Here is a 16,655-nt window from a genome sequence, read left to right on the forward strand (position 1 = left end):
ATACTGGTTTAAGCCCAATTTAAACTGGTTTCCCTCATTTAAACTGGTTTCACCCCAACTCATACTGGTTTAACCCCATTTAAACTGGCTCTAGTCCAGTTAAACTGGTTTAAAGCCGTTTAAGCTGGTTTTGCCCCTTACAAACTGGTTTGACCCGAACTTAAACTGGTTTAAACCCATTTAAACTGGTTTTACCCCCCTCAAACTGGTTTAACTCCCAATTCATACTGGCTTTGCCCATTTTAAACTGGTTTAACCCCATTCAGATTGGTTTTCCCTTCCTCAAACTGATTTACCTCCCAATTCATACTGGTTTCACCCATTTTAAACTCATTTAACCCCATTTGAACTGGTTTAACTCCATTTGAACTGGTTTAACCTGATTTAAACTGGTTTTACCCTCCTCAGACTGGTTTAACTCCCAATTCATCCTGGTTTAACTCCCAATTCATACTAGTTTCACCCATTTTAAATGGGTTTAACCCCATTTAAACTGGTTTTACCCTCCTCAAACTGGTTTAACTCCCAATTCATACTGGTTTCACCCATTAAATGGGTTTAACCCCATTTAAACTGGTTTTACCCTCCTCAAACTGGTTTAACTCCCAATTCAGTCTGGTTTAACTCCCAATTCAGACTGGTTTCACCCATTTTAAACGGGTTTAACCCCATTTAAACTGGTTTTACCCTCCTCAAACTGGTTTAACTCCCAATTCAGACTGGTTTCACCCATTTTAAATGGGTTTAACCCCATTTAAACTGGTTAAACCAATTCGAGGAGGGTAAAACTCCCAATTCAGACTGGTTTCACCCATTTTAAACGGGTTTAACCCCATTTAAACTGGTTTTACCCTCCTCAAACTGGTTTAACTCCCAATTCATACTGGTTTCACCCATTTTAAATGGGTTTAACCCCATTTAAACTGGTTTTACCCTCCTCAAACTGGTTTAACTCCCAATTCAGACTGGTTTAACTCCCAATTCAGACTGGTTTCACCCATTTTAAATGGGTTTAACCCCATTTAAACTGGTTTTACCCTCCTCGAACTGGTTTAACTCCCAATTCAGACTGGTTTCACCCATTTTAAACAGGTTTAACCCCATTTAAACTGGTTTTACCCTCCTCAAACCGGTTTAACTCCCAATTCATCCTGGTTTAACTCCCAATTCATACTGGTTTCACCCATTTTAAACGGGTTTAACCCCATTTAAACTGGTTTACCTCCCAGTTCATACTGGGTTAACCCCAATTTAACTGGTATTCCCCCTCCCAAACTGTTTCGCCCCCCCCAAACTGGTCCCCCCCCGCCCCCCAAACTGGTTTACCTCCCACCTCATACCGGTTTCACCCACTTTAAACTGGTCAGGCCCCTTTTCAACTGGTTTCACCCCATTTCAGGGTGGGGGTGGGGTCGAAAAAACACACTTTTTAGTTAAAAAACCTTAAAAAAACCACTTTTTTATTGAACGATTGGAAAAGAGCGAGAGCTACCGGCTACGGAAAAGAGACGCCCCGCAGGGGGGACCCCAAAAAAGAGGGGGGGGCCCCCAAAAAAGAGGGGACCCCCCCCAAAAAAAGAGGGGGACCCCCCTCGCTGCCGATAAATAGAGCTAAATAAAAAAAAAAAAAAAAGAGGGGCGGGGCTTGGGGGGACACACCCCCCCGGTGGGATTTTGGGGCCCCCCCCCCGGGGAGGTTTTGGGGTCCCCTCCCCCGATTTTGGGTTCCCCCCCAATTTTGGGGCTCAGCGGGCACCCCAAATTTGGAGAGAATCCCAAATTTTAAGGGAAATTCCCAAATTTGGAGGAGAATCAGTAAATTTGGGGGGAGGGGGCATTCAAATTTTTAGGGGGGATGTCAAAATTTTGGGGGGCCCCCAATATTTTGAGAAGCCCCAGTTTTCATGGAGAAAACCCCAAATTTTTAGGGGGGAGCACAAAATTTGGGAGGAGAACCCCCAATTTCAGGGAAAAACACCCCAAATTTTTAGGTGGGACCCCAAAATTTTGAGAACCCCCCCAAATTTTTAGGAGAACCCCAAAATTTGGGAGAACCCCCCCAATTTCAGGGAAAAACACCCCCAATTTTAGGGGGCAGACCCAAAATTTGGGAGGACAACCCCAAATTTTGACAATAACACCCAAATTTTGGAGAACCCCCAAAAACATTTGGAGGATCCCCAAAATTTTTAGGGGGGACCCCTAAAATTTGGAATAGGATCTTACATTTTGGGGGGGGGGCCCAAATTTGGAGGGGGGGCCCTAAATTTGGAGGAAGAACCCCAAATTTGGGGGGAGAAATCTCACAATTTTGAGGAGCAACCCCAGATTTGGAGAAGAATCTCCAAATTTTGAAAAGAACTCCCAAATTTTGTAGGGGGACCCCAAAATTTTGAGAACCCCCCATTTTGGTGCACAACCCCCCTAATTTTTTAGAGGACGCCCAAATTTTGAGGTGAACCCCCCAAAAATTTTCAGGGAACCCCCAAATTTTTGAGAATCCCCAATTTTTTTCAGGAGACCCCAAAATTTTGAGGAGACCACCCAAATTTTTCCAAGGACCCCAAAATTTTGAGAAGAACACCCAAATTTTTTCTAGGGAACCCAAAATTTTGTGAAGAACCTCCAAATTTTTTCAGGAAACCCCAAAATTTTGAGGAGAACCCCATTTTTTTCTGGAGACCCCCAAATTTTGAGAAGAACCCCCAAATTTTTTCTAGGGACCCCAAAATTTTGAGAAGAACCTCCAAATTTTTTCAGAAAACCCCCAAATTTCGAGGACAACCCCCAGATTTCTTCCAGGGACCCCAAAATTTTGAGCAAAACCCCCAAATTTTGAGAACTCCCCCCAAAATTTTAGAGAACCTCCAATTTTTTTGGAAGGGGGGGACCCCAAAATTTTTCCCGGGGGGCGGGGTGAAGTGGGGGGAGGGAGGGGGGGTCCCCTACTTCCTCTTCTTTTTGGGGGGCCCCGGATTGCGGGGGTGGGCGCCCCGGCCGGCGGGAGCCTTCCTCTTCCGGCTGCGGCCGTGCTCCTCCTCTTCCTCGTATTGACTCTCCCGGTCAGCTGAGGGGGGGGGGGGGAGATGGGAGGGGTCAGGGGGGTCCCCCCAAATTTTTGGGGGGTCCCCACCCCCCCTCCAACCTCCCCCCCCCCTTTGGACTCACCTTTTCGGGCTTCTTCTTCCAGCTCGTCCCAGTCTTTGCCGCTCTCTTCCTCGCTGCCCAGCGACTCCTTGGAATATTCTAGAAGGAAACGGTGGCGGGGGGGCCGATCTCCAAGGGGTTGTGGTGGCCTCCACAAGGACCTGGTGGCCTCCAAGGGGACTTGGTGGCCTCCATGGGGACATTGGGTGGTATCTCCAAGGGGTTGTGGTGGCTTCCAAGGGGATGTTGGGTGGCACCTCCAAGAGGTTGTGGTGGCCTCCATGGGGACCTGGTGGCCTCCAAGGCCAGGTGGTCGGTATCTCCAAGGGGTTGTGGTGGCCTCCACAAGGACCTGGTGGCCTCCAAGGGGACTTGGTGGCCTCCATGGGTATGTTGGGTGGCATCTCCAAGAGGTTGTGGTGGCCTCCATGGGGACCTGGTGGCCTCCAAGGGCACATGGTGGCCTCCAAGGGGACTTGGTGGCCTCCATGGGGACCTGGTGGCCTCCATGGGGACCTGGTGGCCTCCAAGGGGACGTGGTAGCCTCCATGGGGACCTGGTGGCCTCCAAGGGGACGTGGTAGCCTCCAAGGGGACGTGGTAGCCTCCAAGGGGACGTGGTGGCCTCCAAGCGGATGTTGGGTGGCATCTCCAAGAGGTTGTGGTGGCCTCCAAGGGGACGTGGTGGCCTCCATGGGGACCTGGTGGCCTACATGGGGACCTGGTGGCCTCCAAGGCCACGTGGTCGGTATCTCCAAGGGGTTGTGGTGGCCTCCACAAGGACCTGGTGGCCTCCACGGGGATGTGGTGGCCTCCATGGGGACCTGGTGGCCTCCAAGGCCAAGTGGTCAGTATCTCCAAGGGGTTGTGGTGGCCTCCACAAGGACCTGGTGGCCTCCACAGGGACCTGGTGGCCTCCACAGGGACCTGGTGGCCTCTTGAGGGACGGGCCACCTTCCTCGAGGCCACGACGACCTCCTCGGGGATGCGCCACCCCCACCCGAGGGATGTGCCACCCCGTGACCGTACCCGACTCCTCGGCCTCGGAGGAGTAATCTTCGTCGCTGTCCTCCTCCTCTTCCTCGTAGTCTTCCTCCGAAGGGTTGAAGGTCTCGTCCTCCATTTCCGACTCGGATTCACCCACCTCAGCATCACTGCCCTGGGGACAACCGGGAGGAGGTGGAGGCGGGACACCAAGGGGCGGGGACAACGTGGGGGCGGGGACAACGTGGGGGCGGGGTCACCAGGGGTTGGGCCACCAAGGGTTGGGACGACCTGGAGGTGGGGACAACCTGGAGAACCTGGAGGTGGGGCCATCAAGGGGTAGGGATGACCTGGAGAACCTGGGGGTGGGGCCACCAAAGGGTGGGGCCAACCTGGGGGCGGGGCCAAGCCGTACCTCGCCCTCGGGCTCCAGGAAGGACCATCCCCCCTGCTCGAAGAAGCCCTCGGGGTCATCCACGATGGTCTTCATGATCTTGGTCCAGTTGAGGGACTGGACGCCCTCCGTGTATTTGAGGTCACATGAGCTGGAGGAAGAGGAAGAGGATGGTGAAGGGGTGGGGCGGGGCGGGGCAGGCGGGGGAAGGGGTGGAGCCTACTTGAGCCACTCCTTGATGGGGTCAAGGGAGGCGACGGGGATGGCGTTGATCATGGTGACCTTCTTGCTGTAGTCCTTGTAGACGATGACCATGTCGAAGTTCTTCAGGTGGAACTGGACCCGCTCGAAGTGGATCAGCTCCACCTCGTCCAAGGTCACCACGAAAGGGGGCTGGGGTGGGTGGGGCAAAAGATCAGTGGGGCAGCCCCCCAAGTTCTGGTGGCTCCCCCCAAAATGGTCATCCTGCCTCGACTTACCCACTCAGTGCAGTTGACCAAGGCGCTGCTGGTGGGTTGGAGAAGGCAGGTGCTGCGGTACGGGGCACCGTTGAACCTGCCGGAGCAGGGGGGACACCCCCCCATAAAACCATGAGGAGACCCCAAAGAAACAGGAGGAGACCCCCAAAAAACCATGAGGAGATCCCAAAAAAACATGAGGAGATCCCAAAAAAACGAGGAGGCCCAAAAACCATGAGGAGATGCCAAAAAAACCATGGGGAGATCCCCCAAAACCACAAGGAGATGCCAAAAACCCACGAGGAGACCCCAAAACCACGAGGAGATGCCAAAAAACCATGAGGAGACCCAAAAACCATGAGGAGATCCCCCAAAACCACGAGGAGATGCCAAAAAACCACGAGGAGATGCCAAAAAACCACGAGGAGACCCCAAAACCATGAGGAAGTGCCAAAAAAACCATGAGGAGGTGCCAAAAAAATCACGAGGAGACCCAAAAACCATGAGGAGATCCCAAAAAACCACGAGGAGGTGCCAAAAAACCACAGGGAGGTGCCAAAAAACCATGGGGAGGTGCCAAAAAACCATGAAGAGACCCAAAACTATGAGGAGACCCCAAAAACCATGAGGAGAACCCTCAAAACCATGAGGAGACCCCAAAACCATGAAGAGACCCCCAAAAACATGAAGACACTCCAAAAAGGCATCTCAAAAACATGAGGACACCCCAAAAAATGATGAGAACACCCCAAAAACGATGAGGACACCCCAAAAACGATGAGAATGTCTCAAAAAATGACGAGGACGCCTCAACAAGGAGACGAAAACACCCCAAAAAAGACGGTGGCACCCCACAAAAACGCTGAAATCACCTCCAAAACGATGGGGACAGCCCGAAAACCCAACGGTGGCCCCCCAAAACCCACGAGGACCCCCCAAAAAAGGTCGGTGGGGTCGGTCTCCACTTACCCCAGCTCCCGGAAGGGCACCTCAAACTCCAGCTCCTCCTTGGTGAGCGCTTCCACCTTCTCGATGAAGTTCTTGAAGGCCGTCTTCAGCTTGTGGCGCATCTCCCGTTCCATCTTTGGGGGGTTGTGTGGGATAAAGGGGGTCACCACCATCTTGGTGGCACCCCAAAAACTTCTCGGGGACCTTCCTCGGTCCTCTTTCCACCAACCTGCTCGGCGTAGAGGTCATCGCGGTCGTGCATGTGTTGGTGTTTGCCCAAGTCGGTGGTGATCTCGCCAACTTCCGTGTAGAACTGGACGTCCGTGTGACGCTTCTTCCCGAACATGATGGCGTTCTTGAGGAGGGACGCGGACGGGACAGGGACAAACGTGTCACCGGGAAGGTCCTGCACCCCCCCCCAAAAAGCCACGCCCCCCCCGCCCCAGCGTAGAAGAAGACCTTGAGGTGAAAGTGGAGCACGATGATCATCTCCCCGTCGCACGGCTGGAAAACGGCGTGCTTGATGTTGTTGTAGAGGATGTCCACCTTGTCTCCGCGCACCGAGGTGAAGCGGAAACCTGGGGTGGGGACAATTAAAGGTGACAAAGGGGTCCCCGAACCTCCACGAGGTCCATCCGTCCCACCCCAAGCCCATACCGTTGACGTGGGCCTCCAAAGAACCCTGCATCCTCTTCTGGGCGATGTTGGGACGGATGTAGAGGTCCTTCAACTTGGGGTTGCTGCGGTTGAGGTTGATGACCAACGAGTCTTGCTTGACGATGCCCTGGAGAAGACCCGGAGAAGTTTGGGGTCCCCAATTTCTCAAAAAAAAAAAACCCCCAGGAGAACCCCAAAAAAACCCCCTTCCTCTCGGTCCTCACCTCCTTCTCCTTCTCCTCGGCTTCTCGGGTCTTGTAGCGTTTCTGGACCTCCTTGATGATCCGAAAAGCGTTTTGAAGGTTGAGGGCCGGCACCGTCTGCTCGCCCGGGGTCTTCATGTTGGAGGCGCGGTAGGTGCTGGAGGGACCGGGAAAAGTCGGGGTGACCTCGGGGACCCCATAAAGCCACCGCAACGTGTCCTCAACCCATCACGGTCCCCAACGGTGGCTCACATCTCCTTGACGAAGGTGGCCTCGGGGTTGGGGAAGATGTTGCCCTCGTTGCGTCCCAAGGCGCTGCCCGGGCAGTAGAAGTTGATGCGTAGGTAGGTGTAGTCGCCTTCCACCGACATGCTGATGTTCTGGGGAGGGGGAGAAGAAAAGAGGGGGTCACCCCCAAAAATGAAGGAGGGTGGGGGGGCTGCAGCCCAAAAGTGAAGTGGGGAGAAGGTTGCAGAGCAAAGGTTGGGGAGGTGGAGGGGAATCTCAAAAGCTTGGTGGGGGGAGAAGGTTGAACCCCAAAACTCCCTTGGGTTGAAGGTGGGAAGAAGGTTGAACCCCAAAACCACCTTGGGTTGAAGGCAGAGGTCAGGCTGAACCCCAAAACCACCTTGGGTTGAAGGTAGGGAGAAGGCTGAACCCCAAAACTGCCCTGGGTTGAAGTTGGGGAGAAGATCGAACCCCCAAACCCTCTTGAGTTGAAGGTGGGGAGAAGGTTGAACCCCAAAACTGCCTTGGGTCGAAGATGAGGGAGAAGATCGAACCCCAAAATCCCCTTGGGTTGAAGATGAGGGTCAGGTTGAACCCCAAAACCCCCTTGGGTTGAAGGTGGGCAGAAGATCGAACCCCAAAATCCCCTTGGGTTGAAGATGAGGGTCAGGTTGTACCCCAAAACCGCCTTGGATTGAGGGTGGGGAAAAGGTTGAACCCCAAAATCCCCTTGGGTTGAAGATAGAGGTCAGGTTGAACCCCAAAACCCCTTTGAGTTGAAGGTGGGGAGAAGGTTGAACCCCAAAACTGCCTTGGGTCGAAGATGAGGGTCAGGTTGAACCCCAAAACCGCCTTGGATTGAGGGTGGGGAAAAGGTTGAACCCCAAAATCCCCTTGGGTTGAAGATAGAGGTCAGGTTGAACCCCAAAACCCCTTTGAGTTGAAGGTGGGGAGAAGGTTGAACCCCAAAACTGCCTTGGGTCGAAGATGAGGGTCAGGTTGAACCCCAAAACCCCCTTGGGTTGAAGTTGGGGAGAAGATTGAACCCCAAAATCCCCTTGGGTTGAAGATGAGGGTCAGGTTGAACCCCAAAACCCCCTTGGGTTGAAGGTGGGGAGAAGGTTGAACCCCAAAATCCCCTTGGGTTGAAGATAGAGGTCAGGTTGAACCCCAAAACCCCTTTGAGTTGAAGGTGGGGAGAAGGTTGAACCCCAAAACTGCCTTGGGTCGAAGATGAGGGTCAGGTTGAACCCCAAAACCGCCTTGGATTGAGGGTGGGGAAAAGGTTGAACCCCAAAATCCCCTTGGGTTGAAGATAGAGGTCAGGTTGAACCCCAAAACCCCTTTGAGTTGAAGGTGGGGAGAAGGTTGAACCCCAAAACTGCCTTGGGTCGAAGATGAGGGTCAGGTTGAACCCCAAAACCCCCTTGGGTTGAAGTTGGGGAGAAGATTGAACCCCAAAATCCCCTTGGGTTGAAGATGAGGGTCAGGTTGAACCCCAAAACCCCCTTGGGTTGAAGGTGGGGAGAAGGTTGAACCCCAAAATCCCCTTGGGTTGAAGATAGAGGTCAGGTTGAACCCCAAAACCCCTTTGAGTTGAAGGTGGGGAGAAGGTTGAACCCCAAAACTGCCTTGGGTCGAAGATGAGGGTCAGGTTGAACCCCAAAACCCCCTTGGGTTGAAGTTGGGGAGAAGATCGAACCCCAAAACCTCAACAACTCAACATCGGGGCTGAAGCCGCACCCCAAAACCCCAACATCTCAACCGAACCTCCCCTTCTCCCCCCACGTCCCCCCACCCGAACCGAGGAGTTCCCCCCGGGGACATCTTGGGGTGTCCTAGATGGGAAGGGAGATTTTTGGGGCGCCCCCCACCTTGATGGTGGCGATGTGGAAGGGGGTGGCGATGCCGAAGACGGGCATGATGACGGTCTCGTACTTCTTGTCGATGTAGATCTTCATCTCGCGGATGTGGGGCTCCTTGGGCATCAACGCCGGGTTCTTGTAGGAGATGTTGGACTTGCGAGCCCTACCAAAACACGGCGGTGATGTGGCGAGGGCCCCGCCCGAACCGAAGAACCCCCATTTTACCCCAAACCTCCCCCCCCCCCCCCCCCAAAAAATCCACCGGTTTGGGTTACTTTTGGATCTGCTGCTCGCCCTTCTGCTCCGTCAACCGCCGGCGCGCCTCTTCGTTGAGTTGAGCGGCCAACTCTTTCTGGTGGGCTCGGCGCTTCTCCTCCGCCGTCAGCTCGTTCTGGGGCGGGGCGGAAATGACCTCAGACCTCCCCCCACCTCCTCAAAAAAAAAATAAAAAAATGGGGTGTGGTTTTGGGGTGGGGCGGGCGGGGACAACCCACCCGCGTCCGCTCCGTCAGCAGAGCCGCCCGGGAGCTGCGGCCGAGGAGATCTTCGGCTTCGTCTTTCTCTTCTTCTTCTTCCTCTTCGTCTTCGTTCTTTTTTGGGGTAAAAAAGAAAAAAACAAAATTGTGGGTTTTAAAAAAACTGGGGTCAAAACGGGGTTGTTTGCCCAAAATCGAGGGGTTTTGCCCCATTTTTGCCCCTGCCTCGCGTCGTCACCTTGAGGAAGATACCGACGTTCTTGACCTTCTTCTTGACGGTGGTGAGGATGGTGGCGGGACCCTCCTGGCGGAGGAAGAGCGCGGGTTGGGGAAGAAGGACCCCGTTGTATTTTTGGGAGGGGTGTGTCCCTGTGGCCCCACCCCTTCCTCGTGCCCCACCCACCTCGTCCACCAGCACGGTGTCGCCGATGAACATGGCGTAGGTCCTCTCCTCCGGCTTCTTGCCTTCCTTGTTGGTCAAGTCGGAGAAGCCAACGTTGATGCTGAAGACCATGCCTGGGGGGAGGAAGAGGAGGGGATGGGTGGGGCCAGGGGGGGCGGAGACATTTTAGGGCGAGGGAGGACAATTTGGGGGGAGGGAGGAGAAGTTTGGGGCGGCGGGAGAAAATTTGGGGGTGGAAGAGGATGATTTTGGGGTGGTGGGGACAAAATTTGGGGTGGAAGAGGATGATTTTGGGGTGGTGGGACAAAATTTGAGGTGGAAGAGGATGATTTTGGGGTGGTGGAGACAAAATTTGGGGTGGAAGAGGATGATTTTGGGTGGAAGAAGACCTTTTTTGGGTGGAAGGAGGACAGTTTTGGGTGGAAAAGGACCTTTTTTTGGGTGGAAGGAGAACACATTGGGGGTGGAGGAAGACCTCTTTGGGGTGGAAGAGGACTCACTTGGGGTGGAAGAGAACTTTTTTGGGGGGAAGAGGACAATTTGGGGGGGAAGAGGACAATTTTTTTGCGGGGAAAGAGGAGCTTTTTGGGTGGGAAAGGACCTTTTTTGGTGGAAGAGGACTGGTTTTGGGTGGAAGAGGACCGGTTTTGGGGTGGAAGAGGACAACTTTGTGCAGGAAGAGGACGATTTGAGGGGGGAAGAAGACGATTTGGGGGGGAAGAAGACGATTTGGGGGGGAAGAAGACGATTTTGGGTGGGAAGAGGATGATTTGGAGGGGGAAGAGGACGATTTTGGGGGGGGAAGAGGACGATTTGGGGGGCAAGAGGGTGATTTTGGTGGGGGAAGAGGATGATTTGGGGGGGAAGAGGATGATTTGGGGGGGGAAGAGGACGATTTTGGGGGTGGGCTGAAGCGCTCCTCACCCTTCTTCAGCCGGTGTTGGTTCTTGCTGTTGATGACCAAGGAGCCCTCCCTGAACTCGATGCCCATGGCGAAGCTGGCGAGAGACGGACAGACGACCACCATGACGTCCCCAACCTCCTCACGCCTCCGTGTCCCCCCCCCGCCGTCCCCCCCCCCCCCCCCATCCTCACCCCAAATTCTTGGTGATCTTGCTCAACAACTCCGGCTTCTGCTTCTTCACCACGTCCATCACGGCGCCGTAGACGTCGCAAAGTTTGGTTCCTGCGAGACCGAGATGTCACCAACCGCGTCAATATCGACATTTTTTTTTCGGGGGGGTGTCTTGAGGAGGTCCGGGCCCCCCCCAAAAAACTTCCGAGGCTGGTCCTCACCGTGACGCATCTCCTTCAACATCTCGTCCTGGAGCTGAAGAAGGAAGGCGTAGTGATCCTGCATCTCCTGAGGTGGATCCACCATCAAGGTCCTCACCAAGTTGGAGCAGTAGGACTTGTAACGGATGCCCATGGCGCACGTGATGGCCCCGAAGTGCATGTGGTTCTTGTCGCTACGGGGACGACGGCGAAATTTTGGGGGGGAAACAGCAGAATTTGGTGGATGACGACATCAAGTTCCCCCTCGCCGCGGAAAATTTGGACTTGGGGATCGTCCCGCCCCGCCGCGTTGGGGTTTTTTATTTTTTTAGGATGATTTAACCAACCTGGCTTTTTTTTTTTTCAAGGGGTGGGAATTGCGCACGTGTCCCCGCCCCCCCCCCCCCCCCCAAAATTTAGGGGGCGTGTCCCTCCCCACCTGACGACGCTGAACTTGAGGTTGTAGTTGCCCCCGCTCTGGATGATGGGGGGGTAACACATCTCCACCGCCGAGGGGTCGGCCCCCGCCAGGTACTTCTTCTCCTCGATGGCCTTCTCCACCGACTCGGCCAACTTGCTATGCCGCACTTTCTGGGGGTGATGACATCGTTATGACGTCACCCCCACCTCGGCGCCCTCTCGGTTTGGAGCCCCAACCTTCCCCCTGCCCCCCCGCCCAAAAATCGAGCTTTCTGACCTCATCGGCGTCAACGATCTCCATCACCCGTTCTTTGAAGAACTTGGTGAAGACCTCGGAGGTGATGGCGGCCGCTTTGCGCATCAAGTTGAGTTCGCCGTCTTCCTTGGCCGCCATGGTGTAGGCCACCACGGCGCTGATGTCCACCTACGGAGGGACCAAAGTTCGGGGTCGGGGACGTCAAGGTGACCCCCCAAAAGGGACGTCGAGGGTGGTGGGACCTCCCCGCACCTTCTCGAAACCCTCCTTGCTGAGACAGTCGTTCCAGCTCTTCATGAAGTCGCCGGGGAATTTGTCCTTGCTGAAGACGCCGATGCGCTTCCCGCCTTTGCTGGCCTTCAAAGCTTCGATCATCTTCTCAAAGTTGGCTTTGTTGCTCTCGTTCTGAGGCAAAAAGAGGGGAAATTGGGGAAAAAAATAAAATAAAACGGGTGCTTGGCCCTGGCGTGGGGTGAGTCACCCACGAAGATGCCTCTGGGGTCAAAGGCGCGGCTCGTCTTCCGTCCCATCTCCGAATCTCTACCTTCACCCTCATCTTCACCATCACTTCCACCTCGACCTCGTGTCCACCTCCATCCCAACCTCTCCAACCCATCTTCGTCCCATCTCCAGCTCCATCCTCATCTTCACCTTCATCTCCGTCCCACCTCCACCACCTCATGTCCACCTTCACCTTCACCTTCGTCTCCATCCTCATCTTCAACGTCACTTTGGTCTCTGTCTCGTGTCCACCTCCAGCTCCATCCCAACCTCGCCAGCCCACCTCCACCTCATCTCCACCTTCATCTCCATCCTCATCCTCACCTTCGTTTCCATCTCAAGTCCACCTCCACATCCAGCCCAGTGTTTATGTCCCACCTTCACCTTCATCTCTGTCCCGTCTCCATCCCATCTTCATCTTCATCTCCATTCCATCTCCACCCCAATGTCCCCAGTCCAATGTCTCCAGCCCACCTTCATCTTCATCTCCGTTCCATCTCCATTCCAACATCTCCATCCCACCTTCATCTCCAGCCCAACGTCTCCATCCCACCTTCACCTTCACCTCTGTCCCATCTCCATCTGCATCCCAACGTCTCCACCCTGCCTTCGTCTTCATCTCTGTCCCACCTCCATCCCAATGTCTCCATCTCGCCTTCCTCTTCATCTCCGTCCCATCTCCACCTCCACTCCAACATCTCTATCCCAACATCTCCACCCCACCTTCATCTTCACCTCCGTTCCACCTCCATCCCAACATCTCCACGCCACCTTCACCATCATCTCCACCTCAACGTCTCCATCCCACTTTCCTCTTCGTCCCACCTCAATCCCAACGTGTCCATCCCACCTCCACCTTCATCTTCATCTCCACCCCAACATCTCCATCCCACCTTCACCTTCATCTCCATCCCATCTCCACCTCCACCCCAACATCTCCATCCCACCTTCATCTTCATCTCTGTCCCACCTCCATCCCAACATCTCCATCCCACCTTCATCTTCATCTCTGTCCCACCTCCATCCCAACGTCTCCATCCCAGCTTCATCTCCATATGAATCCCAGCGTCTCCACCCCAACATCTCCACCTTCATCTTTATCTCCGTCCCATCTCCATCCCAACGTCTCCATCCCACCTCAATCCCAACGTCTCCATCCCACCTTCACCTTCATCTCCGTCCCATCTCCACCTCCACCCCAACATCTCCATCCCAACATCTCCACTCCACCTTCATCTTCATCTCCGTCCCATCTCCATCCCACCTTCATCTTCATTTCCGTCCCATCTCCACTCTAATGTCTCCACCCCAACATCTCCACTCCACCTTCATCTTCATCTCCATCCCATCTCCATCCCAATGTCTCCATCCCACCTTCATCTTCATCTCTGTTCCATCTCCACCTCCACCCCAATGTCTCCGCTCCAACGTCTCTGTCCCACCTTCATCTTCATCTCCGTCCTATCTCCATCCCAACGTCTCCATCCCACCTTCACCTTCATCTCCATCCCATCTCCACCTCCACCCCAATGTCTCCAGCCCAACATCTCCAGCCCAACATCTCCATTCCGCCTTCATCTTCATCTCTGTCCCACTTCCAGCCCAATGTCTCCATCCCACCTTCATCTTCATCTCCATCTCCATCTCAGCTCCATCCCAACGTCTCCATCCCTATTCCATCTCCATCTGAATCCCAACGTCTCCACCCCAACGTCTCCCTCCCAACATCTCCACCCCACCTTCATCTTCATCTCCGTCCCATCTCCATCCCACCTTCACCTTCATCTCCACGTCCACCCCAACATCTCCACCTTCATCTTCATCTCCGTCCCACCTCCATCCCACCTTCATCTTCATCCCATCTCCACCCCAATGTCTCCATCCCACCTTCATTTTCATCTACGTTCCACGTCCATGCCAACATCTCCACCTCACCTTCACCTTCATCTCCGTCACGTCTCCACCTCCACCCTAACATCTCCATCCCACCTTCATCTTCATCTCTGTCTCACTTCCATCCCAATGTCTCCATCCCACCTTCATCTCCATCCCAATGTCTCCATCCTACCTTCATCTTCATCTCTCTCATCTGTCTCAAGGTCTCCATCCCCATTCCATCTCCATCTGAATCCCGACGTCTCCACCCCAATGTCTCCCTCCCAACATCTCCATCCCACCTTCATCTTCATCTCCGTCCCACCTCCATCCCAACGTCTCCATCCTACCTTCATCTTAATCTCCATCTCACCTTCATCTCAACGTCTCCATCCCTGTTCCATCTCCATCTGAATCCCAACATCTCCACCCCAACATCTCCATCCCACCTTCATCTCCATTCCATCTCCATCTGAATCCCAACGTCTCCATCCCAACGTCTCCACCCCAACATCTCCACTCCACCTTCATCTTCATCTCCATCCCAAGGTCTCCATCCCACCTTCACCTTCATCTCCGTCCCATCTCCACCTCCACCCCAACATCTCCACCCCAACCTCTCCACCCCACCTTCATCTTCATCTCCGTCCCATCTCCATCCCAACATCTCCATCCCACCTTCATTTTCATCTCTGTCCCATCTCCACTCTAACGTCTCCACCCCAACATCTCCGCTCCACCTTCATCTTCATTTCCATCCCATCTCCATCCCACCTTCATCTTCATCTCTGTTCCACCTCCACCCCAATGCGTGCACTTCAACGTCTCCGTCCCACCTTCATCTTCATCTCCGTCTCACCTCCATCCCAACGTCTTCATCCCACCTTCGCCTCTGTTCCATCTCCATCTAAATTCCAACATCTCCACCCCAACGTCTCCATCCCACCTCCACCTTCACCCCCTCTCCACCTCCACCCCAACACCTCCATCCCGACGTCCCCACCCCACCGTCTCCCCATCCCGATCCCCGGCGAGGTCCTCACCTTCTCCCGGACGAGGAGGGTGATGGCGGGGACGCCGTTGGCGCTCTCCCCGCCCTTGGCGTGGGCCACTTGCTTGAGGAACTCCACCTTCTTCTTGCTGGCCATGAAGAGGATCTTCTCCTCGCAGAACACCATGATGGTGTCCGTCAGCTCGTAACCGAACAGCCACGTCTTGGGGGGGGGGGGAGGAAGGTTATTTGGGGCGAGGGGGCCCCTCCCAAAGAGGGTGGGGCCGCCCCAAGGAGGGCGGGACCCCTCCAAGGGGGGTGGGACCCTGCCAAAAGGGGTAGGAGAACCCCAAGGGTGGTGGGATCTTCGCCAAAATGGGTGGGGGGAGCTTTTCCAAGGGGGTAGAGTGTTGGTGGGACACCCAAAAATGGGTGGTGGGAAAGCCCAAAGGTGATGGGACCCCCCCAAAAGGTGCCGAGACCCCCCTAAAGGTGCTGGGACCCCCCCAGTGGGTGCTGGGAACCCTCCTAGTGGGTGCTGGGAGCCCCCCAGGGGGTGCTGGGACCATTCGCAAAGGTGGGACCCCCCAAAAAGGGGTGGTGGGAGCCCCGAAAGAGGTGAAGGAACCCTTCTTGAGGGTGGTGGGACCCCCCCAGGGGTGGTGGGAGCCCCAAATGGGGTGCTGGGACCCCCCCAAAGGATGGTGGGACCCCTCTAAAGGGGGGTGGGATGCCCAAATGGGGTGCTGGGACCCCCCCAAGGGTGGTGGGACCCCCCTAAAGGGGTGGTGGGACCCTCAAAGTGATGGCACCCCCCCCAAAGGGGTGCTGGGACCCCCCCCAAGGGTGGCGAGACCCCTAAAAAGCTGCTGGAACCCCCCCAAAGGGATGGTGGGACCCCCAAAGGGGGTGGTGGGACCCCCAAAAGGGTGCTAGAACCCCCCCCAAAGGGGTGCTGGGACCCCCCAAGGGTGCTGGGACACCCAAAAGGGGTGGCGCCCTCCCCCCCCAAAACTGGTGGTGGGACCCTTCCCCAAGGTGCTGGGACCCCCCCAAAGAGGGTGGGACCCCCCAAAGGGAATGGGACCCCCCAAAAAAGGGGGTGAGAACCCCCAAAAAGGGGGTGGGACCACCAAAAAGGGGGTGGGACCCCCCCAAAAACTGGTGGTAGGACCCTTCCCAAGGGTGCTGGGACCCCCCCCAAAAGGAATGGGACCCCCAGAAGGAACGGGACCCCCCCCAAAAAGGGGGTGAGAACCCCCAAAAATGGGGTGGGGCCCCAAAAAGGGGGTGGGGCCTCCAAAAAGCAGGTGGGACCCCCCCAAAATGGGTGCCGGGACCCTTAGCAGGGGGGGCGGCACCCCCCGAAGGGTGCTGAGAGCCCCCAAAAATGAGGCTGGGATGCCCGGGACCCCCCAAAAGGGGGGGTGGGGCCCTCCCCCGAGGGTAACGCCCCCCCCCCCCGTGGGTGCTGGGCCCCCCCCCGAAGTGCCGGGGTGCCCCCCCCCCGCCCCAGGACCCACCTGGAGGGCGGTGGACTTGGCGTAGACGATCTCTTCGTCCACCCCCACGGCC

General features: G+C 55.4%; 1 protein-coding gene across 1 annotated transcript; it reads right to left on the reverse strand.

The window, feature by feature from the left end:
* Positions 1–1,443: 1,443 nt before the first annotated feature.
* SUPT16H (SPT16 homolog, facilitates chromatin remodeling subunit) lies at positions 1,444–16,649 on the reverse strand. Its single transcript, XM_069774407.1, has 25 exons — positions 16,604–16,649; positions 15,133–15,303; positions 11,966–12,118; positions 11,735–11,881; positions 11,477–11,628; positions 11,059–11,231; positions 10,858–10,948; positions 10,687–10,760; positions 9,763–9,875; positions 9,598–9,663; positions 9,378–9,473; positions 9,159–9,274; positions 8,893–9,046; positions 7,043–7,170; positions 6,812–6,947; positions 6,588–6,714; positions 6,390–6,508; positions 6,160–6,285; positions 5,952–6,064; positions 5,004–5,079; positions 4,748–4,917; positions 4,546–4,675; positions 4,176–4,305; positions 3,169–3,246; positions 1,444–3,067 (listed from the first exon to the last, which is right to left on the reverse strand). The coding sequence occupies exons 2-25, from the start codon at positions 15,265–15,267 to the stop codon at positions 2,946–2,948; spliced, it is 2,925 nt and encodes a 974-aa protein (XP_069630508.1). The 5' UTR covers positions 15,268–15,303; positions 16,604–16,649; the 3' UTR covers positions 1,444–2,945.
* Between the last annotated feature and the right edge of the window lie 6 nt (positions 16,650–16,655).

This window comes from Haliaeetus albicilla, chromosome 29 (assembly GCF_947461875.1).
Source record: "Haliaeetus albicilla chromosome 29, bHalAlb1.1, whole genome shotgun sequence".
Taxonomy (NCBI): Eukaryota; Metazoa; Chordata; class Aves; order Accipitriformes; family Accipitridae; genus Haliaeetus; species Haliaeetus albicilla.